We start from the raw sequence: 23,084 nt of genomic DNA on the forward strand, positions 1-23,084 counted from the left end.
CTGAGCAGTCCCTGAACCAGGGCAGGAAAGGTGTGAGCCAGGGCCAGGGCAACGGTCCGGGGACTGGACAGGCAGGAGGGCTCTCAGCCCAATTGGAGGGGCTGCAGGCAGACCCATGGCCTGGCCTGAAATTCTCCCTCCTTTCTGAAAAACCCATCTACATGCTTTTGCTTTGCCATTTTCCCCCCCACAGCAGCCTTGCTTAAAATCTATTTTACAGTTTCTTTTTTTTTTTTTCAATAGGTAAAACCGACTCAGACCTCAGAATTTACAATATGCCAAAGGGTGTTCAGAATAAAATACCTCTCTCCCCAGCCACCCCCCACCTTGCCACCCTCCCCAGAGGCCACCAGCCCAGCTTCTTGTTTCTCCTTCCAGCAATGTTCCACGCCGAAGCAAGCACGTCTGTACATTTTCTTTTCCTCCTACAGAAAGTCTATCCCACTGTCCCTGCTGTTTCACAGACCTGAGTCCGGTTTCCCGACAACAACACATCTTGGATTTCTTCCTGCACAGTAAAGACCCATCTCTTGCTTTTAACGGCCGCATAATATTCCATCCTGTGGCTGTACTGTCATCCCCATTAAAGCACCTTTCTCTCTTCCCAGGTTTTTTGCTACTAGCAAGAGCTCAGCGATGAAGAAGGGTCTGTACTAAGAGCCATTTTGCATGTGGGTGAATATACCCACATGCTTCCTGAATTTTTTTTTTTTTTTAATTAACGACCTGTATTTTTTAGAGCAGTTTCAGGTGTACAGAAGAATTGAGCAGAGAGTCCGGAGTTCCTATACACCAACTTAGCCCCCCACACAGTGTCCCCTTTCATTAACAGCTCCCATCACTGCGCTACATTTGTTACAATTGGTGACCGCGTATCGATACATTGTTAGAAACTAACATCCATAGCTGACATTAGGGCTCTTCCTTGCTGGTGCTGTACATTCTGTGGCTTTGGACAGATGTAGCATGGCCGGTACCCACCTCTACCGGATGAGAGTAGTCTCACTGCCCTAAAACTCTGGGCTCTGCCCATTCATCCCTCCCCACCCACCGCCACCCCAGGAGCCACCGATCCTTTGACTGTCTCCAGTTTTGCTTTTCCAGAATGTCACAGAGTTGCAGTCCTACGGTGTGTATAGCCTTTTTCAGAATGGCTTCTTTCACTTGATCATATGCATTTAAGATTCCTCCGTGTCTTTCTGTAGCTGGATGGCTCATTTCTTTTTGGCGCTGAATAACATTCCATTGTCTGGATGTCCCACAGTTTATCCATCACCCGCTGAAGGATGTCTGGGTTGCTTCCAAGTTTTGACAATTAGGAAAAAAGCTGCCATAAACATTGCTGTGCAGGTTTTTGTGTGGACATAAGTTTTCAACTCCTTTGGGTAAATACCAAGGAGTGCAATTGCTGGATCGCATGGGAAGAGTATTTACTTTTGTAAGAAACCTCCAAAAATGCCTTCCAGAGTGCGCTGGACTATTTTGCATCCCCACCAGCAGCAAATGAGAGCTCCACATCTTCGCCAGCATCCGTGTTGTCTGGAGCTCCAGATTTCGGCCTTTCCAGTAGGTGTATAGCAGTATCTCATGGTGGGAGCCAAGCATGGTTCCAATATCATGGTTTTTTTAAAAGATTTTATTTATTTACTTGAGAGAGAGAGAGAACACCCGGGGATCATGACCTGAGCTGAAAGCAGATGCTTAACCGACTGAGCCACGCAGGCACCTCTCCAATATCTTTAATACAAAATGATTTCTTTGCAATCCAGGCTCGGAAGGAGGTGGTGCTAGTACCCCATTTTACAGATGGAGAAACCAAGGCTCAGGGAGGGACAGCTACTTGCGCAGGGTCATACAGCAAACGAGGGCAGAGCCAGGGCCTTGTGATTGACTCCAGAGCACTTCTGCCTGCAGTGTCCCAGGGCCCCGGGCACTGGGGACACAGTAGTGACCAAGGCAGATCCAGTCCAGGGGATCTGGACTCTCCTGAGGCTCACAGTCCAGTGGGGGAGACAGACATGCGAGCAGGCAGTTACAACTCCGGCTGACCAGGACCGGTGCTGACTAGGACCGTAATGGGGTTGAACGGGCAGAGAGGGGCCCAGAGGAATCACCGGGCCCGGATGTCCAAGGATTCAGTAAACTTCCATGGGTAACAGGCTCAGCTGAGGCTGACACGTGGGGAGCCAGAGGGTGGGAGGAAGCTGGGATAGCCGGAGCAACCCTCCATCCCTGACCCAGGAGGAGACTGCCCGGCATGGGGTGGGGCTGCAGAGATACGCAGCCCTGGTCTCCCGTCTCCACGGGAAAGGAAATGGCAGGGTGGGGATGGGGTCTGCCTCCCGCCCCAGGCCAGCCCCCTGGTGGGCCAGAACACCCCCCTCCTCACCCCCACTCCCTCTCTAGCCCCCATTAGTGAGGCCACCTGCTGCGGGGCGTCAGTCCCAGGCCTTCCCTGCCCACACTCTGCCCCAGTGACCACCATTAAAAATGAATAATGAGCCAGAGCAGGCAAGACCTGGAGGGGGTGGTGTGGGGGCAGAGAGGCCCCCTGGGCCCCCTCCCCATCTCTCTTCCTTCCACCCTCCACTCCAGCCCCTGGGAAACTCATCAGGAGTCACCTTGCTGAAGGGCCATCTGAGCACCTTCTGTGGCTTAGTCAACCTCTTCATCACCTGCCTGCCCTCCCCCTCCCTGGACGCCCCTTCCTTCACCAGCGAAGGTTGTCACATGAAGCAAACAAAAATACAGATGGCCAGTTAAGTTTGGACTTCAGGTAAACCACGTTTTAGGGTATGTTAGCATATGTCCCATCCAATTTGTGGGACACACTTATACTAAAACCTGATCCACTGTTTATCTGAAGTTCAGATTCAGCTGGATGCTATCTGGCAGCATTTTCTAGCCCCACCGGGATGGGTAGTGGGCCTCAGTTGTCCTTCCTGCGTTATGGGTGAGTACCCGGATGCTGATCACCATTGGCCAGTCAGAGGGACCCTGCCCCCAGGAAATGCTGGGGGGCTCCCGTCAGGTGTGTCCCCCCACTGAGACACTGGACTTGGGGCTCCAGGGGGGGCCCAGGATAGAGGCCCAGGTGGGATGGGAGAGGTTGAGGCCACATCTATCTGCCAACTGCAATGGTCGTATTTTAATTTGGATGCTGAAATTGTGACTCTGGAGAGAGGTCCCTGGGGGAAAGGAAAGGAGGGGCCCCATGCCGCCTCCCCCGAGTACCCACTGTGTGAGATCTGTTATCTCCTTGACCTTCACACAGGCCCGATGGTGAGGGCACAGTCCCCAATTCCCAGGTTTGAATCCCAGCTCTGCCCCTTGCGAGTTGTATGACTTTGAACCAACTGTTCTCGCTGTGCCTCAGTCTCCTCGCCTGTAATATGGGGATAATACTACTACTAATAATAATAGCACCCAACTCTTGGGGCCGTTGAGAGGATTAAATGCATTCATATATTCAAGGAGCTTGGCCTGGCACAAAGTTAGCCCACTTAAGTGATGGCCTGTCCTGGCCTCTCTCCCGGCCCCAGAGGGAGGGACTAAGCGGGAATCAGAGGCTAATTTTAGCCCTGATGACACCCCCTGGCCTCCTGCCTTGTCCAAACATCCTCAGCCAAGCGTGAGGTTCAAAGCATCCCCCCCCCCCAGCCAACCTCTGACATCCAAGGAGCCTGTTTATTCATTCCTGTTGGCAAGGCATTCCTTGCCTGTCTGCGCCTGCCATCAGGCTCCATCCCCATGTGGCCCGCCCTGTGTCACCCAGGGTCAGGAACATCTCACCTGTAGGCCCGCTTGGAGACAGCGAGGGGCAGGGCAGTCAGGGTGGGGGGCAAGGAAGAGGGTGGGTGAGGGTCACTCCTGCTCCAAAGTCCTCCTGAAGTCTTCATTAATCATTTCCCAAGATTCCAAACTTCTATCTGGGTTGACTCACAAATGCTGTAATTTATCCAACACCTGCTCACAGAGCAGTGACTGGGTGCCAGTTCCTATGGGGGGACCCAGGCGCTGTCCCACGGGGCTCCCAGTCTAGGGGGAAAGGCAATGACAAGCCAAGAAACAGGAGAATTTTCCAGCTGTGCTTAGTACTTGCAAGACAGTACTAAGTACCATTCATTCATTCGCTTGTTCATTCATTCATTCATTCATTCAAGGTGTGTTTATTGAGGCCCTCTTGTGTGTCCAGCACTATTCAGGGTGCTGGGGCTCAGCGGGAAACAAAGCAGAGCGAGCTCCCTCGTGGGGCTTTCTGGTGGGAGAAAGGCAAGAGCGAATGATGCCAATAAGTCGAATACATGGTCTAGTTAAATGGTAGTAACTGTTGTGGAGAGAAATAAAGCAGGAGAGGGGCTGGGGAGTGCTGGTGGGGGCAGTTGGAAAGACAATGATTCAAGGGAGCGATATCTGAGGAAGCCACGTGGGTATGAGGGAGAGAGTTCCAAGCTGCGGGAACAGCACATGCAAAGGTCCTGGGGTATGAACAGTGAGGAGGCATGTGGGGAGATGCGGCAGGACCTGGGGGCTTTGCCGCTAAGATTGATGACAGCCACGGGAGGGTCTTGAGCAGAGACGTGGCCCGAAATTCCACCATCCGGCTCTACCTTTGTTCCCAGGCCAACCCCCAGCACGGGAACCCTCCAGGTTGAGGGCAGGGCCAGGGGCCGCAGCTGGGCCGGGAACCTGAGTGGCTGCAGGTGGATTCCGACTGTAAATTCAGGCACATTCAGAGAGCCTGGGTAGGGGGAAATTGCTGCTTGCCGGAGCATGCCAGTGGGGATGGGGGCAGGGGCAAATTCTGGGCACATCCTCTGCACGTGGCATCTCCATCTGCTCCCCGCAGGGCCAGGCCCGGTGCCCAGGTCGCTGGCATTCCTGGCCCAGATTTTTGCCAGTGGAGGGACAGGTGTCTTAGAACGCTGGAAAACGTCCTCCAAAAACAAACCAACAAATTCTATGCTTTTCTGTTTCCTTGTCCCAACAGATCTCTGAACCACTTTCTGTCTTGCAAAACACCTTCGCTGGTTTTTCTGATTCTAAAACCGCCACACGCGAGCGAGCTCCACAGAGCCTTTTCAGGGTGAGAGGAAAAAGGGCCCTTTGTTCCCCAGCCCCCAAGTCTTCCCTGGAATCTTCTATCTCCCGTGCTGGGCAGCGGTGATGCACCTAGGCACTGATTTCTTCACATCGAGTTTTGCAATGGCTTTTTTCCACTTGACAATAGAGGGCCCCACAGCTTTTATTTCCAGAAATTGGAAAATGAAGCGTGTCCAGCCGCCCCCCCCCCCCGCTCACCCACCACGGGCTGAAATTTAAGCCACGTGTAGTGGCCGGGCTGGGGTGCCAGGGGCGGGCAGACCCCAACGTGCCAGGGGGCCGGGGTGAAGAAAGGCACGGGGCAGGCAGCTCAGGGATGCCAGGTTTCTGTCACCTGGAGCTTCCCCCCTCCCTCTCCCCACAGCAGCCCCCAGCACCGTGACGATGGGCAGGAAGAGGCAGCGTTCTTAAAGATAACCTAGGAGGGGAAACTGAGGCCCAGAAAGGGCCAGGGGTCCAGGCCTGAGGGTTTCCAACCCCCTGCCCACAGTTCTGCCCCCACAGAACCCCTCAAACGTTGCGGGAGCATGAGGGAGATGCACCAGGTCACCTGAAGAGGGTGTCGGCGTTGGCTTCCTTCTGAAGAGGAGATGACTGGGACCCAGAGAGGTGACGTAACTCACCGAAGGTCACACAGCTGCCAGAGGTCAAAGTCTGTTCCCTGAAGCTCTTGTGGTCAAGAGCTCTGAGGTCAGATAGACGGGTCCAGGTTCCAGCCCAGCTCTACCACTCAGGGGCTGCAGGGTGGATTCTGACTTTAAATGAGGCCTTCTGGAACATTCTAGAACATTCTGGGGTTGGGGGAAATTGCTGCTCTCTGGAGATAGCAAGAGCCAAGGGAGACTGAGGGGTCTTTTTGGTGGTGTATGTGTGTGTGGGGGGGTGAATTCCAGACACTCTGTGAGCCTCAGTTTCCCTGTCTGCACAGTGGATACTCGGTAATCCCTGCAGTGCCTTTGACTGGGGCCGGGTGGGAGGATGGAGGGGCACCGGTGGGTGAGAGTGTGGGGGGCCTGGAGGGCCTCTGCCAAGCCCACCAGTAACCCCAGAGCTGAGCCAGCCTCACCGGGCCCATCGCTCACCTGCCACCCACATCACACACCTGGGGCTGCTCTCCTCACTGGCTGGCTGCACGCCAGGGGTCCTGGGAGGCCAGGCCAGGGCTGCCTTGCAGGCTGGGGCAGGGCCAGTCCCTGGGGTGGGGGGCACAGAGTGCAGCCTAGGGACCCTTTGTCCGTAGGGTCACTGCCTCCAATTGAACTGATGTCTGAGAGCCGAACATCTCCCTCTTTCTGGAAGTTTCTCCAAGGCTCAGAGAGGAACCTTCCTTGGCCCCTGGCCACCTGGGCCAACATCAGGGAATGCTAGGGTGACCGCCTCATGCCCAGGCACTGTGCCTGCACCCCCATCACCTTTTCCTGGGCCTCAAATCACATATGTGGTTCATGTCTCACCCATCCCAGCCCAAGGGGCCCCCTACCTGCCTCCTGAGCCACCAGCCACCCTTGGCTCACAGCCCCGAGGCCCCAGGGGGAAAGAAATTTCCAGCAGGCTGGCAGCTCCATCACCCACCCAGCCCAGGGAGCAAGGCACTGGGGGGTCCGATGTAGCCAGAGACCCCGGCTGGGGAGTACAGATGGCCCCGTCTCATCCCACACACTGGTGCCAGCTCATCCTGAGCCTGAAGGAGGGGATCCCCCCAGTCTGGGCTCTGGGACCGGCTTCCTTCCAGGGAGGCCTGCCTGGCATTGGTTGGGCAAGCCTTGCCCAGAGAGGGTCAGGCAATCTCTCAGGTCACACAGCAAATCCAGGACAAGCACCAGCTCCCTCTGGCTTTGGGCAGGAGGGGTCCTCTGACCCCCCAAAGGCTGGACCCCAGGTGTTGACTTTTGGTCCACCTGCACATTCTAAGGCCAGTGGGCTCAAATCCCAACCCCCCTCCCCCGCCCAGTCCCACTTCCCAGCTGTTGGAAGTAGACAATAAAAATAGCAATAGAGTCTGAAATAAAATATTAGGCAGAACAGGTGGTTTGAGGCCGTAAAACGAAATGAAGGGAAGGACCATGGCCGGAGGTCCCCGGGGGCAGGTGGCACGTTGAGAAGGAAGAGAGTAAGGGCAGGGTAGGGCGTGCCAGGTGGAGGGAACCGGTGCGAAAGGCATGAGGAAGGAGTCAGGGTGGGTGCGGTGGCTGCCAGGGATGATCACTTGCCAACTGGGGCGGTTTGGGAGGTGACCCGCCCCCTCCCAACCCCTGTTATACCCAAGGGTTTCATTCCCAGTCCCTGTCGAGGGCCAGGGCTCAGAGGGAGGGGGGTGAGTAGGCAGAATTGGAGGGACCAGGAGCCCCACAGGCCTCCCATGAACCCCAATCACCATCTCCCCCTTCCCGGCGGTTGGGGCAGCCTGGAGTCAGGGGCTCAGCCTGGCTGCAGTCACTGACCGCAGGAGCACCTCCAGCCTCCTGGTGCCCTGTGGGGCGCTCGGACAGTCAGCTTTGGGGGGCTGGTGCGTGGAACATCCCCGTCAGCCCCCTAGCCTCGCTGCTCCTGGTCCAGTCCACACCCACCTGTGACTCAGTGACAGATGGCTAGAGCTCCGGTGGGGTCCGAGGTACCGCTGTGCATGGGGACCCTCTGGGGACAGCACCACCTCCATCACCTCTCTAGCCACGGTGACAAATGGATCTGAGCCATCGGACCCAGGAGCAGATGGGAGAGGAGGAACACGGTTGGCGGGGGAGGTCTCCATCTGGCTGCCGTCCCAGCTCCCGGGAGCTTCCGCTGGAAGCCTCTTGGAACCTTCCTGGCCTGGCCCCAGGGCGGATAAAGTGCCTCCTGGCTCCTCTGGGGCATCTCAAAGTGGTGTGGAGCTGTGACTTCCACAGCAGAGCCCTCCTGCTTGGAGCCTCCCCTAGACAGGGCGCTCACTCCCTCTGGAGACAGTAGCAATGAGCAGGGCCAGAGGTGCTCGTGCGGTATGGGAGGGACAGTGGGGCACCTGGTCCCGGATCCCTCAGGGAGTGAAAGGCAGGACCAGGGCTCCAACCCAACACACTTGCAGACACAGCCAGGCAAACTTTGACAGACATGTGCAATAGACAGAACCTCATGGCCTGCCACTAAACACCTGCTTGGGTTTGGGTTGTTTTTTTTTTTTTAAGATTTTATTTTTTTTAAAGATTTTATTTATTTATTTGACAGAGAGACAGAGAGCACAAGTAGGCAGAGCGGCAGGCAGAGGGAGAGGGAGAAGCAGGCTCTCCACTGAGCAGGGAGCCCGACACGGGGCTCGACCCCAGGACCCTAGGGACCACGACCTGAGCCGAAGGCAGCTGCTTAACCGAGACACCCAGGCTCCCCCTAAGATTTTATTTTTAAGTCCTCTCTGCACCCAACGTGGGGCTCGAACTCACAACCCCGAGATCGAGAGTCGCGCGTTCCACCGACGGAACCAGCCAGGAGCTCCTAGGTTTTTAAATCCTTGAGATACAACCTGCTTTCTTACTCTCTCTTCCAGCCTCTCTGGTTCTTCGGCTTTTGCGTCCCCATGGGGCTGTCGGCCCAGCAGAAAAAGCGACACAGTGTGGCCAAAGCTCCCGGGAGGACAGATCTGCCCTGAGCTAGGGTGTAACCAGGGGGCAAGGGGCAAGAGTGTTTCAGGAAGAGCTGCTGGTGTCACTGGTGGTCCCTCAGTGCGCTCGAGATGCCAAGTGACCTGTGGCAAGGAATTGCCCTCGGGACCTCGGTCGCCATCGTCAGCAGGGTCGCTGTGGGAAGGCTGACGTCTCGCACCTGGCCATGGGCGGGGACACAGCAACATAACGACCGACAGCTCCATGAGTTATAATTTAATAAGTCACCAGATAAGTCCCCCTGCCAGAGAGTGAGCCATGAGTAGATCTGGGCCAGCCTCCTGTGTCAATGCCCGGCCCTAGGAGACCCCCAGCCTCCCGGAACGCCCACCGGCCCAGAAGAGCTAGAAACGTCAAGGCCGCGGGAAGCAGCCTCACACGGAAATGGTATCCCGGCTGGGGACAGGGTGACTCCTGGGAGCTGGACTTCAGACTTTGGCCAGCCTATAGCAGCCTCTTGCTTCCTAGTCTCCCTGCCTCTGCTCTGTCCCCAGGAGCCTGTCCCCCACATGGTGGCCTGAGAGAGTCTCAGGATGTGGGGACGGCTCTGTCGGAAGCCGCACGTGGCTCCCTATCCCCCCACCCCATTGCTGACCATAGGCAGACACGGCTCCATGTGGCCTGGCCTCCATGCCAGCTCTGACCTCATCTCCTGCTCAGGAAGACCCAGCCTTACCGAATTCCTCCATCCCTCCGTTCCTTGCTGCCTCAGGGCCTTTGCACAGGCCTTTCCTCTGCCCAGAAAGCTCTTCTTCCCTCCTTTTTATGAAGAGAACTCCTCTGGGGCTTTAGCTCACAGATCACACACCCAGGAAGGCCAGACCAGGTCCCATCCTCCTCACTTGGTACAAATTATAATTTTACATTCACTTATGACTTCTTGGTGTGTTCTTTTTTTTTTTTTTTTTTTTTACCCACTTGCTTCCTGCAATATCCTGGGGGCCCAGCACATAGCCGGTAGTCAAGAAATGTTTGTTGACCGACTCAACACGGGAGTAGGATCTGGTGGAAGTGAAGGTGGGTAGCTGGAAATTCTGCCCACCGGCCCCTTTCCACCCTCCGAGGAACCCCTGCCCACCCCCGAACAGAACCCACTTCGAGAACCAGCAGTTTCAGTCATCCTTTTCCCTTGATGGATGGGTCAGCTGCATGCCCAAAGCCACACGAGCCTCAGGGTACTGGTCCTGCCCGTGATGGGATCTGAGTGCGGGCTCACTGACACCAGCTCTAACGTTCCCAGACCCAGTTCCAGTGTGGGGTTGGGGTTCCCACACCCACAACACCAAGCAGTTCTAAGGGAATTCAGGCCAATGCCAACACATTTCTGCAGAGACAGCATCCGGTCCCGCAAAGTTAGGGGCTCACTCCTACAAGCCTGCCACCCGCCCCCACCTCAGAAGCTGGCCGCAAGCCCAGGCCATCACCTGTGCTTTCTTCTTTTTAAAGACTTTATTTATTTATTTGAGAGAGAGAGTGAGAGAGAGAGCGCACGAGCGGGGGGAGGGGCAGAGAGAGAAGCAGCCTCCCGCTGAGCAGGGAACCCAGTGTGGGGATCCCAGGACCCTGAGATCATGACCTGAGCCGAAGGCAGATGCTTCACCGACTGAGCCACCCAGACGCCCCCATCACCTGTGCTTCTGACACCCAGATACAGAGAGGAGGTTCCAAGGACCCACTCCTTAGATTTCATTAATTAGCTAGGCTGGCTCACAGAACTCTGGGAAACGCATTTACCAGATTATTAAAGGACATGATAAATGATATAAATCAACAGCCAGCAGTCGTTAAGCGTCTGCCTTCGGCTCAGGTCATGATCCCGGGGTCCTGGGATCGAGCCCCACATCAGGCTCCCTGCTCCGCGGGAAGCCTGCTTCTCCCTCTCCCACTCCCCCTTCTTGTGTTCCCTCTCTCGCTGTCTCTCTCTGTCAAATAAATAAATAAAATCTTTAAAAAAATAAATAAATAAAATAAATCAACAGCCAGGTGGAGAGAGGCACAGGGCAAAGTATGGGCTTCCTCGCCTTTCCAGGCAAACAACTCTTTGCCAGTAGCCACCTGCTCACCAACCCAGAAGTTCTCTGAACCCTGTCCTTTGGGGTTTTATAGAGACTTCACACATAGACATGGTTGACTTACTCACCGGTCACGGGCTGATTCAACTTCCTGGCCACCAGCCCCAGCCTTGGGTGGGTCCAAAAGTAACCTTCATGAACAAGGCACCCATTTCACGTTTATGGCTCCGAAGCCTTTTTGGGAATGAGGGATGAAGACCGAATACATCCAAGAAATAGATTTGGGGAATATGAATGACCAAATACACGTGCAGTTCTTATAAATCATTATATCACAGCAGAGGCGGAGAGGGTCCCACAGGTAGATTTTTGGTGATGGCTTAGCTCCTGGGAGTGGACACCTGGGTCACCTGATAGCAGGTGTGGGGGTTGGGCTGAGCCGCGCAGTAGCGACAGGTCCCTCCCATGGTATGGTCTAATCCACACCTGAGAAACATGTGCCTCGGTCCTAAACTTCCTGGTCAACTGCTGGCTACCCCCTGCATGCCGCCCCTCCCCAGGTAAGGCCTCTTGGGGCAAATTTCCCCCCTCCCACAATGCAGTGGGTGCCCCCTGGGCAAGGCCTCGTGACTGCCCTCCTGGGGTCTTTCTGGGTCCAGGTGGGCCCAAGGTGGAGTGGGGCATGGGAAGCTCCGATTTAGGTGCCAGACCACAGGCGTAGAGCCCCCAGAGCCCTGGCCTCCATGGGCACCCCAGAGCCCTTCACAGTTCCTGACCTTGGACTCTCTCTGTCCTGTCCGTTGGGAAAAGGACTTGCAATACAGAGAGATTTTGTGTTTGGTTTTGGTTTAGTTTTTTCTTTCTTTCTTCTTTCTTTCTTTTCTTTCTTTCTTTCTTTCTTTTTCTTTCTTTCTTTCTTTCTTTCTTTTTAAGATTTTACTTATTTACTTGAGAGAGAGAGTGAGTGAGAAAGAGAGAGAGAAAGGGAGAGAGCATGAGCGGGGTGGGGGAGGGAGAGGGAGAGCAGGCTCCCCGCTGAGCAGGACCTTGAGATCACGACCTGAGCCCAAGGCAGATGCTTAACCCACTGAGCCACCCAGGTACCCCAGTGTCTTTCTTTTGTTTTATGGTTTGTTTGTTTTTTCCCCCGATCTTTGCAGCATTCCAGCACAGTGGCATTTTTCATTCTGTTTCTAGGAAAAAAAATATCTTGGGTTCAACATGGGTGGGATCCCACATCCCCCTAAATCTGTGCTCTTCAAGGTCACTGCCAAGGACCTCCTGGCTCCTAGGAGGGGGCTGCCATAACCCCAGGGCCCATACTGAAAAGCATAGACTATATTCATTTTAATTACATTTCTACGTATTAACCTTTTGTGTGTGGCCACCAAGCCCTGAGGCAAAAGTAGCAAATGGTCAAGTTTCAGCCCCCTTCCCACTCCTGCATCGGGCTATCTCCTGGAGGATCTATCTGTTGGTTCTCCTTCCAGAAGTTTTGGCACCAACGTAATTCTGCGCTCCACTCCTCGCGATCATTGAAGGCCACCCTCCAGGTGCCGCACCCCACTCCGGCAGCTTTACCCAGCTCTGCCCCTCAGCCACTGATGCCATCTCCCAGAACAGCTCCGTTGAGATATAATTTGCAACCCATAACATTCACCCATCTGTACAATTCAATGGTTACATTATTTTTAAGTGTAACATTGAGGGGCGCCGGGTGGCTCAGTCAGTTAAGTGTCCCAACTCTTGATTTCGGCTCAGGTCATATGATCTCAGGGTCCTGGGATCCAGCCCTGTGTCACTCTCCTGCTTAAGAGTCTCTCTCTCCCTCTCCCTCTGCCCCTCCCCGTACTCACGGGCGCTCTCTAAAAAATTAAGTAAATTAAAATAAAGTGTATCATTTAAGGGGCCCCTGGGTGGCTCAGTCAGTTAAGTGTCTGCCATGGGCTCAGGGTCCTGGAATCAAGCCCCACGTGGGGCTCCCTGCTCAGCGGGGAGTCCGCTTCTCTCTCTCTCTCCCAGTCCCTCTCCCCTGCTCATGCTCTCTCTCTCAAATAAATAAATAAAATCTTTAAAAATATAAAAAGAAATAAAATGTAACATTTAATAGTTTAAATGTTGCATTACGGGGCCACCTGGCTGGCTCAGTGGGGCCCCATGTTGGATGTGGAGCCTACATAGAATAAATAAATAAAATAAAATAAAATGTTGCATTTTTGTAGAACTTGTAGCAAAATACATGTAAGGGCAATTTGCCGTTTTACCCAGAGTTAAGTGTGCAATTCCGAGGTACTGAGTGCATTCCGATGGCATGCAGCCATCCCCACTATTTCCAAATCTTCTTCATCACCCCAAATAGAAGTTCTATTTGGGGTGATGAAGTAGCAGAAACTCCCGGTTCCCTCTCCCACCCTCCCAGGCCCCTGGTAATCTTTAATCTACTTTCTGTCCCTCTGAATTTACCTCTTCTAGATGTTTCTCAGACGTGGAATCATAGAACTTGAGTCTGGCTTTTCTCACTGAGCCCAATGTCCTTCAGGTTCATGTTGCTGTGGCCAGTGTCAGAATGTCCCTCCTTCTAATAATAATAATATTCCAGTGTGTGGATGGACAGCATTCTGTCTATCCATTCCTCCGTCAATGTGGATCTGGGTTGTTTCCAAATTTTGGCAGTTGAGAAACAGGCTGTTCTGAATAGAGGTGTACAAATAATTGAGGCCCTGCTTTCAGCTCCTTTCGGTAGACCTCAGGTAGTCTGGGTACAATGCTAACTCGAGGTCCAGCTTTCTGAGAAGCAGCCAAACTGTTTTCCCACATATGTGATTTTCAATGTTCTAGCAGCTATATTAAAAAGAATAGAAAGACACCAGAAAAATTAATTCTAATGATATATTTTATTTCACCCAATACATCCAAAGCATCATCTCAATATGTAATCTATAGAGAAGATCACTATGGGATATTTTACATTTTATCCCGTGAAGTCTTTACAATCCGAGGTGTACTTTACGTGTTAAGTACATCTCTGGATACTAAACTCTCACGGCTACTGGAAAACCTGGATCTGTGCCGATACAGTGGCTTTATTCACTCTTCGAGCTGCCTAGTATTTTACTGTAGTGAGAGACCCCAGTTTGACCAGTCCCACATTGGTGGACACATAGCTTGTCCAAAATGCCCTGCCAGGCACATCTGTGGCATTTGGGCCAATCCCTCTGGCCAGAGGTTGCGTACATTTTAAATTATGATGCTCACCAGTTTTCCTTTCTTAGAAATTCTAGAGCAACACATACTTTTTTTTTAAAGATTTTATTTTTTTTACTTATTTTTTTTGAGAGAGTGAGAGCAAGTGAGTATGAGTGGGGGTGAGGGGAGTGGGCAGAGGGAGAGGAAGAGAGAGAGAATCCCAAGCAGACTCTACGCCCAGTGGGGAGCCCAACATGGGACTCAGCCTCATGACACTGAGATCATGACCTGAGCTGAAATCAAGAGATGGATACTTAACCGAATGAGCCCTAACCAGGTGCCCTAAGATTTTATTTTTTAAAGTAATCCCTAGGGGCACCTGGGTGGCTCAGTTGGTTAAGCAACTGCCTTCAGCTCAGGTCATAATCCCAGGGGCCTGGGATCGAGCCCCACATCAGGCTTCCCTGCTGGGCTAGGAGTCTCCTTCTCCCTCTCCCTCTGCCCCTCCTCTCACTCATGCTCCCACCCCCCCACCCCCGTCTCTCTCTCAAATAAATAAATAAAATCTTAAAAAAAAATAATCACTACACCCAATGTGGGGCTCAAACCCGCAATCCTAAAATCAGAGTCCCAGGCTCCACCAGCTGAGCCCGCCAGACACCTGAACCACACAACAGGCTTTCGGTAGAAGCCACACGTATACTTAATATTTTTCTAGTAGCCACATTTTCAAAATTGTAAAAAAAAAACGGAGAAATTAATTTTTTAAAAGACTGTCTTCAACCCAATAGATCCTAACTTATATTATTTCCATGTGTAATCAATATAAAAATTGTTGAGATCTTTATATTCAGTCTTTGATCCTGTACCTTGGAAATCTGGTGTGTCTGTTACACTTGGTATGCCGCAAATTTGGACACTCGGTTTTCATCAACGATCCTTGATCTGCATTTGGATTCTATAAGATGGACAGTTGAAGAAGCAGATTTGCACATCCAGGATGTTCCAAATATACTTCGAAGGTTTGCAATCATTGAATTGACTATCTGAGGTTGCTTTTGGTTCTGTTTGATCTTCCTTTTTATTTAAAGACTTTAAGTCATCTCTGCACCCAACGTGGGGCTCGAACTCACAACCCCGACATCAAGAGACACACGCTCTGCCGACTGAGCCACCAGGTGCCCTACTTTCTATTTTTGAAGTTGTTTTTGATTCAGAGAAGAGAGTATCAGTTTTTAAATTTAAATTAGCATAAAAAACGCTGTTTCTCAGACACAACGGCCACATTGCAAGGGCTCCATGGCCTTACAGGGCAGTGGCGGCCGAATCGGATGGTGCAGAGACAGAGCCTTTCCCAGGCTGCAGAAAGCCCCGTGGGATGGCGCTGCTCTGTGCGGAGCTCCACCTGCAAAGCGGCAGAGGAGCTCGGGGTTAGGTCAGGAAGGGACACTCTAGGTTCTGGATCACAATGGCCCTAGCCGGGGTTCAAGCCTCAACTCCAGGGCACTGGGGAAGGCTGGGGAAGGCTGGGAGGGGCAGGGTCAAGGTGGGAGCTGAGAGCCTTGGGACCTACCGCAGCCCCCTGGGGACCCCTCCCCACAGGGCTGTGCCGCCTGGCGGCTGGGGAGCCCGGGCTCTGGGGCTGGGATTCCAGCTCGGCCCTGTACCCGCCGAGTCACGTGGCCCCAGCGTGCTCATCTGTAAACTGCCAAAACACAACAGTGCCGACCCCAGGGCTCACGAATGTCCTGTTGGAAACCCCGGTGTGGCCGCAGGCGTGGGCTGTCGCGTTTCTCATCAGTGATGCTCTCTCCGCTGTCGCCCCTCTCCCCGCTCTCTCCACAAGTTTTCCCTAGCTTTCGAGAACTCCCTGCACCCTGACTACGTCACGGAGAAGCTGTCCCTGCGGATCCTCCTGGAGGAGGCCTCCTGGAGGCCTGCGCCGTACCGTGGTGCTGGGTCCGAGCAGGAGGAACCACGAGAAATTCCTGCCTCCTGACGCCTTCATCCACGTCAATGACTTCCAGAGCCCCAAGGAACTGGCCCAGGCCCTGCTGCCGCTGGACAAGGACGACGCCCTCTACCTCGGCCACTTCCGCTCGCGGGAGACCCTGCGGCCTCGATCCTTCCGCAGGGCCCTGATGTTCCGCAAAGCCTGCTGGCGGCTGCAACAGGAGTCCCCCTACCAGACGGTGCCCAGCACAGCCTCCTGGTTCACGTGAGCTGGCCAGCCTGGGGCGTGGGCTGCTCCAGACACACCTGCTGGGGACCTCACTGCCAGGGTGGTGGCTCACGGATTGCTGGGGAGCTCACTGAGCTGGGGCTTCACCTACTGAGCACCTGTGTGGCCAGGAGATCAGCTCTAAGGGATCCTACCTCCCAGGAGCCTCACCTCCGGGGATCTCACCTGCTGGGGACCTCGGTTGTTGGGGACCTCGCCTGCCTGGGGACTCCCCAGTTAAAGGAGGGGCATCCTCACCTGCTGGGAATCTCACCTGCTGGGATCTCATTTACCTGGGACTTCACCCACCCGCACTATGCTGCCAGGACATCGGCTCTAGGGACCTTAGCTGCCAGGGGCCTCACCGCCTGAGGGGCCTCACCTTCTGGGGACCTCGGCGGTTGGGGACGTCACCTGCTGGGGATCTGAAACAGGTCATCTAGCCTCACTGGGACTCACTTGCTAGGAGCCCCACTGAACTGGGGTGTCACCTGCTGCACCCCTCCCCCACTAAAACTCCCCTTGGGGTCCCGCTCACTGGTGAGGGGTCTGCCAGATTTGCTTGTGGTTTCGTTGCTGTTGCTAACTGCCCGCGGGGTATGCAGAGGGACAATACTGGCACCGTTCTCCGGATGGGAATGCTCCGAGGAAAACCGATGTCTTCTCCCTGATTTTAGACCAGCGGTTTGCACCGAGGGCCGCTCTGCCTGCCCGGGCACACTCGGCAAAGGCTTGGGAGGCTGGTGGTTGGCACAGCTGGAGATGGGCTGACAGCATCCAGTGGGTGGGGGCCGGAGATGCTGTTCAACAGCCCACAGGCCCAGGTAGGCCCCCCAAAACCAAGAATGGCCTGGGTGCCAATGTCAAGAGGTGGAAAAACCCTGGAGGCCAAGCCCCACAGTGGGTGGGAGTGGGGACCAGGCTGTCTGGGGGTCCATGGGGGGCAGGGCTGGGACAAGTGTAGAGGGAGGGCAGGGACTGCCCACGAAGGAAGGGGAGGAGGGCAGAGTGGGGTGCTGAGCACGTGTAGCCCTGAGACTGTGTGTGACAAGTGCTGACCACGGGGGCTTGGAGTGAGACCCCTGGCGAGAGATCCCACTGGGTGTGGCCAAACACCATGTGGCGTTGCACATGAGAGGGGACATTGGGGGTGTCCCTCCTAGTGTGTAATTTCGACTATGGGTGACGACTGAATGTGTAAGCATAGGGGCCATGTGTCCACGTATGATCGGATCTGCTAAGCCCCACGTAGGTGCCACTCTCTGTGCTGGGTGTGTGTGTGTGTGTGTGTGTGTGTGTGTGTGTGTGTGTGCGCTGTGGCTTGGACTGCACACGACCCCAGCCCCGGAGGTCTGTAGGGGCAGCTGAGTTTCTGCTCCGATGCTCTGGTCGTCTGGGCCTCACCCTGTGGTTGGGATGTTGGAACTGAGCCAGAGACAAGGATGCCCAGGTCCCAGGACCCCCTGAGAGGGTACACAACACACACAGACACACACACACACACACACACACACACGTAGTCAGGCTTCAGGGACCACAGACCTGGGCTCCAAGATCAATTTTCCCAGTTGTGGGCTGAACAACTTCTGCCTCCGTGGCTCAGGGCCATCTGGGATGGGGAAACTGAGGCTTGGCTTCTGCCCCAAGGAGAAGGGGACAATGGCTTCCCTGCCACGGCTGGGCTGAGTCAGCCCAAACAGAGGAGGAATCCCCTACCCCAAACCTCAGAAGACTGGGGGACCCCAGATGGCCTCAGCCCTGAAACTTCCTAACAAGCAGACCACCCGTGGGCCGGAGCCTGGCTGCCCAGCCCTGCTCTCAGGACTCCCGGGAAGTCCTGCCTGTTAGCTGCCTCAAGTGTCTCCAGCTACAGCCGGGGACCAGGGAACAAGGGGTGTTTCTGCTGGGCTGGATGATCCTTCCTGGGGCAGCCGCTGATCTGGGCCCTCCAGCGTCGGGATGGGGACTGGGGCTGGGAGGGCCATGGTGTTTAGATGGTGGCCCTGAGCTCAGATGTGTGGGAAAGAGGGGAGAGGGCCAGTCTAGGGGAACAGTGAAGGAGGGAAGGGGCTCTTTCCGTGGGAGCCTCCGTGGAGTTGGGGGTGAGAGAAGAAGAGAGGGGACCACGCCCTCAGGAAAGCTGTCTGGGGTGAGAGGGGCTTGCACCCTCGAGAACCCCACTCTGAGGTGCAGGAGGGGAGGGTCCATACCCACTGGTCTCCAGGGTGTCAGCCTGGGGGCACGGCAGCGGCCCCCTGCCCTGCCCCTCCTCAGACCCTGGGATGTGCAGACCCCTACCCAGGGTCTGAGAACCCAACCCCCTGCGCTGTCCTGGGCCTGCCAAGCATCAAGGTGACACCGCTTTTTCTGTCCTCCGCGGGGACGCGTCGTAAATCCCCCCAGGAGCTCGGGCCAGGGATTTTATGCGCCCAGGACCTAGGTCCCTGAGGACCCAGCTCTGCCCCAGCAGGCGCCGCTTTCGGGCTGGACAGGGCTGGCGCCCGCCCCAGACCTATCCCCACAGGGAGCTGGGCAGCGCACATATATTTTTAGCTAGTGAAAGGAGATAGTGCCTCGGTGGGGGTGGACGGGGCCTGAGGAGGCCCTCTGGGGGAAGGAGGCCTGGGTCCACCTGGACCTCAGACTCGTCATCTGCATCTGGCTCCCTCTTCCCGTCCAGAAGCTCACCTTATGGGGGGGTGGCCGTGGGACGCGTCAGGAAGGGGTACAGGGGCCTGCAAGAAAGCGGGAAGGACGGCCCTGCCGACGTGCCTCCCACTCACACCGCTTTCCTTCGTGTACCACGGGAAGAGGACCCTCTCTGCGCCCAGCAGGTGGTACCCGCCCCGTCCCCCTCTGCCCGGTGGAGCTGGCGCCCCCGCCCCACACAGGCGCGTGTCCCTCCGAGAGGTAGGCACCCCCGGAACGCGGAATCACGACCCAGGATCCATTTTCCACACTTTATCTCGGTGCAGCTACTGGAGAGTCCCGAGGCCGGGACGGCCCCTCCTGCGCACGCGCAGTCTGTCCGCCGCGGGCCTTGCCAGGCGGGACGGTGGGCGCCGCGGCGCGGGGGCCGTGGCCGCCGTCTCGCCGGGCCGCTGAGGTAGGGTCAGACGCAGGCACACTCGCGCGCCGACAGCTCGTGGACCGTGTGGTAGCGGCTGTGCGCGTCCAGGAAGGACACCTCGTCCTCGTAGGCCGTCGGGCGGCAGCAGGGCTGCGCGCGCACCCGCTCCCGCCGAACGCGCCGCCGCTGCCGAAGCCGCCGCAGCCCCAGGTCGTAGACGCGCGCAGCCGCTTCGCAGGCGCCTGCGCAGTAGCGGAACAGCACCGTCTCGTCGGACGCGTAGCCCAAGCCCAGCTCGCTCACGCGCACTTCCAGCTCGCGCAGCCCGCACGGCCGCGTCCCCGATCGCGCGCGCGCGCGCCTCCGCCGGAGCCCCGCCCGACGGCGCGGGCGCGGGGGCCTGCCGGCCCAGGGCGTCAGCTGGCGCAGCTCCACTGCGTCCGGGGCGCCCTGCAGCAGTGCACGATCTGCGAGGAGAGGGAGAGAGAACCGGGTGGGTCGGTGGGTGACTGGGGGAGAGTCCCCGACCCCCGCTGTTCCCCTCGGAAAACAGCCCCTTGGTAGCGCACCCTCCCGAGGCAGCTTCTCAACTCCCTGCTACATTCCCAAGCATGTTCCCTCTCTGGGCGCCGTGGGGGATGCCTGTGCAGAGCCCCCGCGCTGGAGCCCCGGGACTCCCAACAGCCCTCTCTGGACCCTACCGCTGTGGTGGACGCTCAGAACCTGGCTCCTCCTTTCCGGTGCCCTGGAGCGCTTTCCAGCCTGCCCCACGTTGAGCTGAGCTCGCCCCGGTGTCTCACTCCCTACGGTCATCCCCACGCCCACATTCTCCGTGGACCTGACCCTTTGTCCTGCTTTCGCTGAGCTGCTCCCACCTCTTTGCAGAAAAGGAAGGGAGGGCTCAGCTGGGGCTGTAGTGATCCAAATCCCTGTCGCCGTGGGCCCCCAGCTGGCCCACCCCTATGCTGGGATGCCCCTGGTAACTGGCACCCCTTTTGTGACCAGTGTTGGGGAGCTGCATCCCATGCTTCAAGCACTCACTCGTCGGTTGAGCTGATAATGAGTCTCTGGCTCACTCTTTGGGGGCCCCACCCAACGCCCCCCACCTTGTCCCTCCTGCTCCGCCGCACGCTGGGACTCAGTTTTTCCATGCACAGTACCAAATCGGGGTGTTTGGGCTGTTCAGAACGCGCGGAGGATAACACCAGCAGGCTCGGAGGCCTGCACGTGAGGACTGTGGGGGGAGGCAGCGGGGAATGTCACGGCCTCCCCCGTGTTACAGGTGAGACAACAGGCATCCATTAGGGCAGAGACTGGCCCAAGGCCACAGTACCAGCAGGTGGCAGAGAGACACAAGCCCAAACAGCCTTGTTCCCGCCTCCATCGTGTGCCCAAGTTTGGCCCACGTCCAGTGCTCTGCTCCCACGGTTGCCAGGAGGTGCCCGGAGTCACAGATTCCCAGGGCCCCGGAGCCTAAATTTATTTCCCAGGCGGCTGGGCTGCCCCGGTACTCTGCAGCCTCGGGAGAGCCTCGTAGACATGCCAGTGGCAGGTGGCGCTGAGAGTGGAACTGCAGGCAGGGGCTCCCAGTCTCTGAACAAGTGGCAGGCATGCTTGTGGTTGGGAGAGGAGACCGTGAGTTTATCTCCTGCATGCCCCCAAGGCTGGCACCCTTGACTCTCAAAAGAAATAGCTTATAGGCAGACGCAAGGGAGAGGGTGTGTCCGTTTCCACAGGGGGTCTCAGGAATCAGACAAACCCCAGTTGTGAGTCTTGCTCTGCTACTTTCAGCCCTGTATCACTTCAGGCAGGTGATGGTCCTGCTCTGTGCCTCAGTTTCCCTGTCCGCTCAAGGTGGCTTGCAGAGAGTTCCCCTCTGGCTGAGGCTGGGAGAGTGGAAAGTGGGGATCAACTGAGCAACATGTTTCCAGTTCTTGAAGTCCAGGGGCAGGACTTGGTGGCCAGCACCGTCTGCTCTGGGGTTAGGTTCCAGCCTACCTCACTTATGGTGCCTAAAATTCCACCATGTAGCGTGCCCGCCCCTAAGGTATACATCTACACAGATATTCTTGGGGGGCGGGGGCGCGGCAGGGAGGATGCCAGATAAAGTACAGATGCCCAGTAAATTTGAATTTCAGATAAACAGTGAATAATCTCTTGGTATATGTGTCCCTGCCTCCCTCCAGCAGGCCTGGCCACTTGCACAGGGTCTGGAACACAGAGATGAGATCAGCAATAGCTCCCCCCACCCCGATCCCCATCCCCGCGCTCCCACCGCCCCAAGCCTGAAATTCCACCATCAGTGCATTGGTCTCAGGGCCTAACACTGGGACACTGGAGGGATCAGCGGCCACTCCCTTCCCTTAGCAGGACTGTGCCCAGGGACAGGATGCAGGGTGGGCAAGCACCCGCCCAGGGGCCGAGACCCTTCCCGGTGACTGAGATCCCACCGTCGGTGTTGTGCCCCAGGTTGTAAGCACTAGGTTCCCCGCGCCCCCCCTCCACCCCCCGGCCCCGGGTTTCTGGAACCCAGTGTCTTGGGAAGGACTTTGCCGCCTGCAGGAGGAAGTGGCGGGCGGAAGTGGAGCCCGTGCCTGAGGCCACCCTTGTCCATTGTAAGGACAAGAAAGGAGGATTGTGTGGGCCGGCGGGACGGGCGCGGACTTGCACACGGGCTGCACGCAGCGCAACCCCGCGGGCGCCATGCACGCGCCGCGCCCGCGCCCACACCTCGGTGCACACGTGCGCGCGCACAGGAGGTCGGGACCCGCGCCCTACCCCGGGCAGGCAGGCGGGGCAGCGGGCCGGCGCCAGGGAGGAGTGGGGAGTTGGGCTGCGAAGGGGGCGTTTCCACATCTCCACCGCAGGGCCTTTTCCCGCGCCCATCTCTCCCAACCTTGTGTCTGTCTGTCTCTGTCTCTGTTTCTCTCCCCATTTCTACGTCTCTCGGGGTCTCCCCTTCCCTTCGGTCCCTGTCCACGGGGCAGGTCAGTGGGGACTAGGATCCAGCCTCCCTGTCCCACACCACGTGCTGCTCATGGGAGCCCCCCAGGGGATGCCCAGATCTAATCTCCATCTGGACCCCTGGCCCCTGAGGGCCAGAGCCTAATTCCTTGTGACAGCTGAGCCCAGAGACCCCTGGCTCCCAGCGATCTCCCCCCCCGCCGGCCCACCACGACAGCTTTCCACCCCTGCCATTCCGTTGGGGGGATTTGCACCCTCTCCTCACCCCATCCAAATTAAGCCCCTGTGGCCCCTGCATGAAATTCCACCGTTGTGGCCGCCCCTGTATCGGGACAGCTGACCCAAGTCGGGGCCCGGCTTACACTGGGCCAGGCGGGCGATCCGGGCGTCCAGGGTGCGAGGCGGCCGGCGCAGTGGGGTCAGCGAGGGTCCCAGGTGGTGACTGAGGAGCAGGCCGTCCCGACACATCCAGATGGAGAGCACCGAACTGCAGAGCACCGAGGCCAAGGCTGCCGCCTTCCAGCGCTGCATCCTCGGCCTGCGGGCACGCGATGGTCAGCCCCACGGCCTCCGTCTGTCTGTCTGTCTGTCAGGCAACAAACGGGAACAGGGCGCTGGGCCAGGCACCGGGGACCCGGTGCGGCCCCTGATTTCCAGCCACTTCTGCTTAATGATCAGTAATAACGTAGACATGATTCGTCAAGGAACCCTTGAACAAGGTTGTGAAAAAATGCTGCCCAAGAAAGGAGTGGGCACTGTACCAGGAGTAGCAGGGGACCCGCCCCCATCTGGGGGTCTCAGAGTGCTTTCCTGAGGATTGACGGAAGTTGAGCCTTGACCAAAGGTAGAAGTCGGCCAGGCACAAGAGAATGGCATCTCAGGCAGGAGGAACAGCT

The 23,084-nt window shown here is 56.6% G+C and overlaps 1 protein-coding gene, 1 long non-coding RNA gene and 1 pseudogene across 2 annotated transcripts; 2 read left to right on the forward strand and 1 right to left on the reverse strand.

Moving 5' to 3' along the window:
* The first annotated feature begins 5,002 nt into the window (after positions 1-5,002).
* Positions 5,003-9,611, forward strand: LOC144380114 (uncharacterized). The gene is made up of 2 exons (XR_013443932.1): positions 5,003-5,086; positions 8,621-9,611. It is a non-coding gene; the product is annotated as an uncharacterized LOC144380114 (long non-coding RNA).
* Positions 9,612-15,737: 6,126 nt separating this feature from the next.
* On the forward strand, positions 15,738-16,489 carry LOC144379596 (3-galactosyl-N-acetylglucosaminide 4-alpha-L-fucosyltransferase FUT3-like; annotated as a pseudogene).
* A 2,611-nt stretch (positions 16,490-19,100) lies between these two features.
* Positions 19,101-22,841, reverse strand: LOC118548146 (neurturin). Its single transcript, XM_036111952.2, has 2 exons — positions 22,551-22,841; positions 19,101-19,691 (listed from the first exon to the last, which is right to left on the reverse strand). Exons 1-2 carry the CDS (start codon positions 22,717-22,719, stop codon positions 19,267-19,269), a joined length of 594 nt encoding a protein of 197 aa, XP_035967845.1. The 5' UTR covers positions 22,720-22,841; the 3' UTR covers positions 19,101-19,266.
* Positions 22,842-23,084: the final 243 nt, after the last annotated feature.

Source organism: Halichoerus grypus, chromosome 1, assembly GCF_964656455.1.
Source record: "Halichoerus grypus chromosome 1, mHalGry1.hap1.1, whole genome shotgun sequence".
Classification (NCBI taxonomy): domain Eukaryota; kingdom Metazoa; phylum Chordata; class Mammalia; order Carnivora; family Phocidae; genus Halichoerus; species Halichoerus grypus.

Excerpts from the sequence above, each read along its gene's own strand:
- LOC118548146 (XM_036111952.2), bottom strand. The coding sequence starts at position 22,719 with ATGCAGCGCTGGAAGGCGGCAGCCTTGGCCTCGGTGCTCTGCAGTTCG. Across the intron at positions 19,692-22,550 it reads GATCGCCCGCCTGGCCCAGT|ATCGTGCACTGCTGCAGGGC; the intron begins GTAAGCCGGGCC and ends CTCTCCTCGCAG.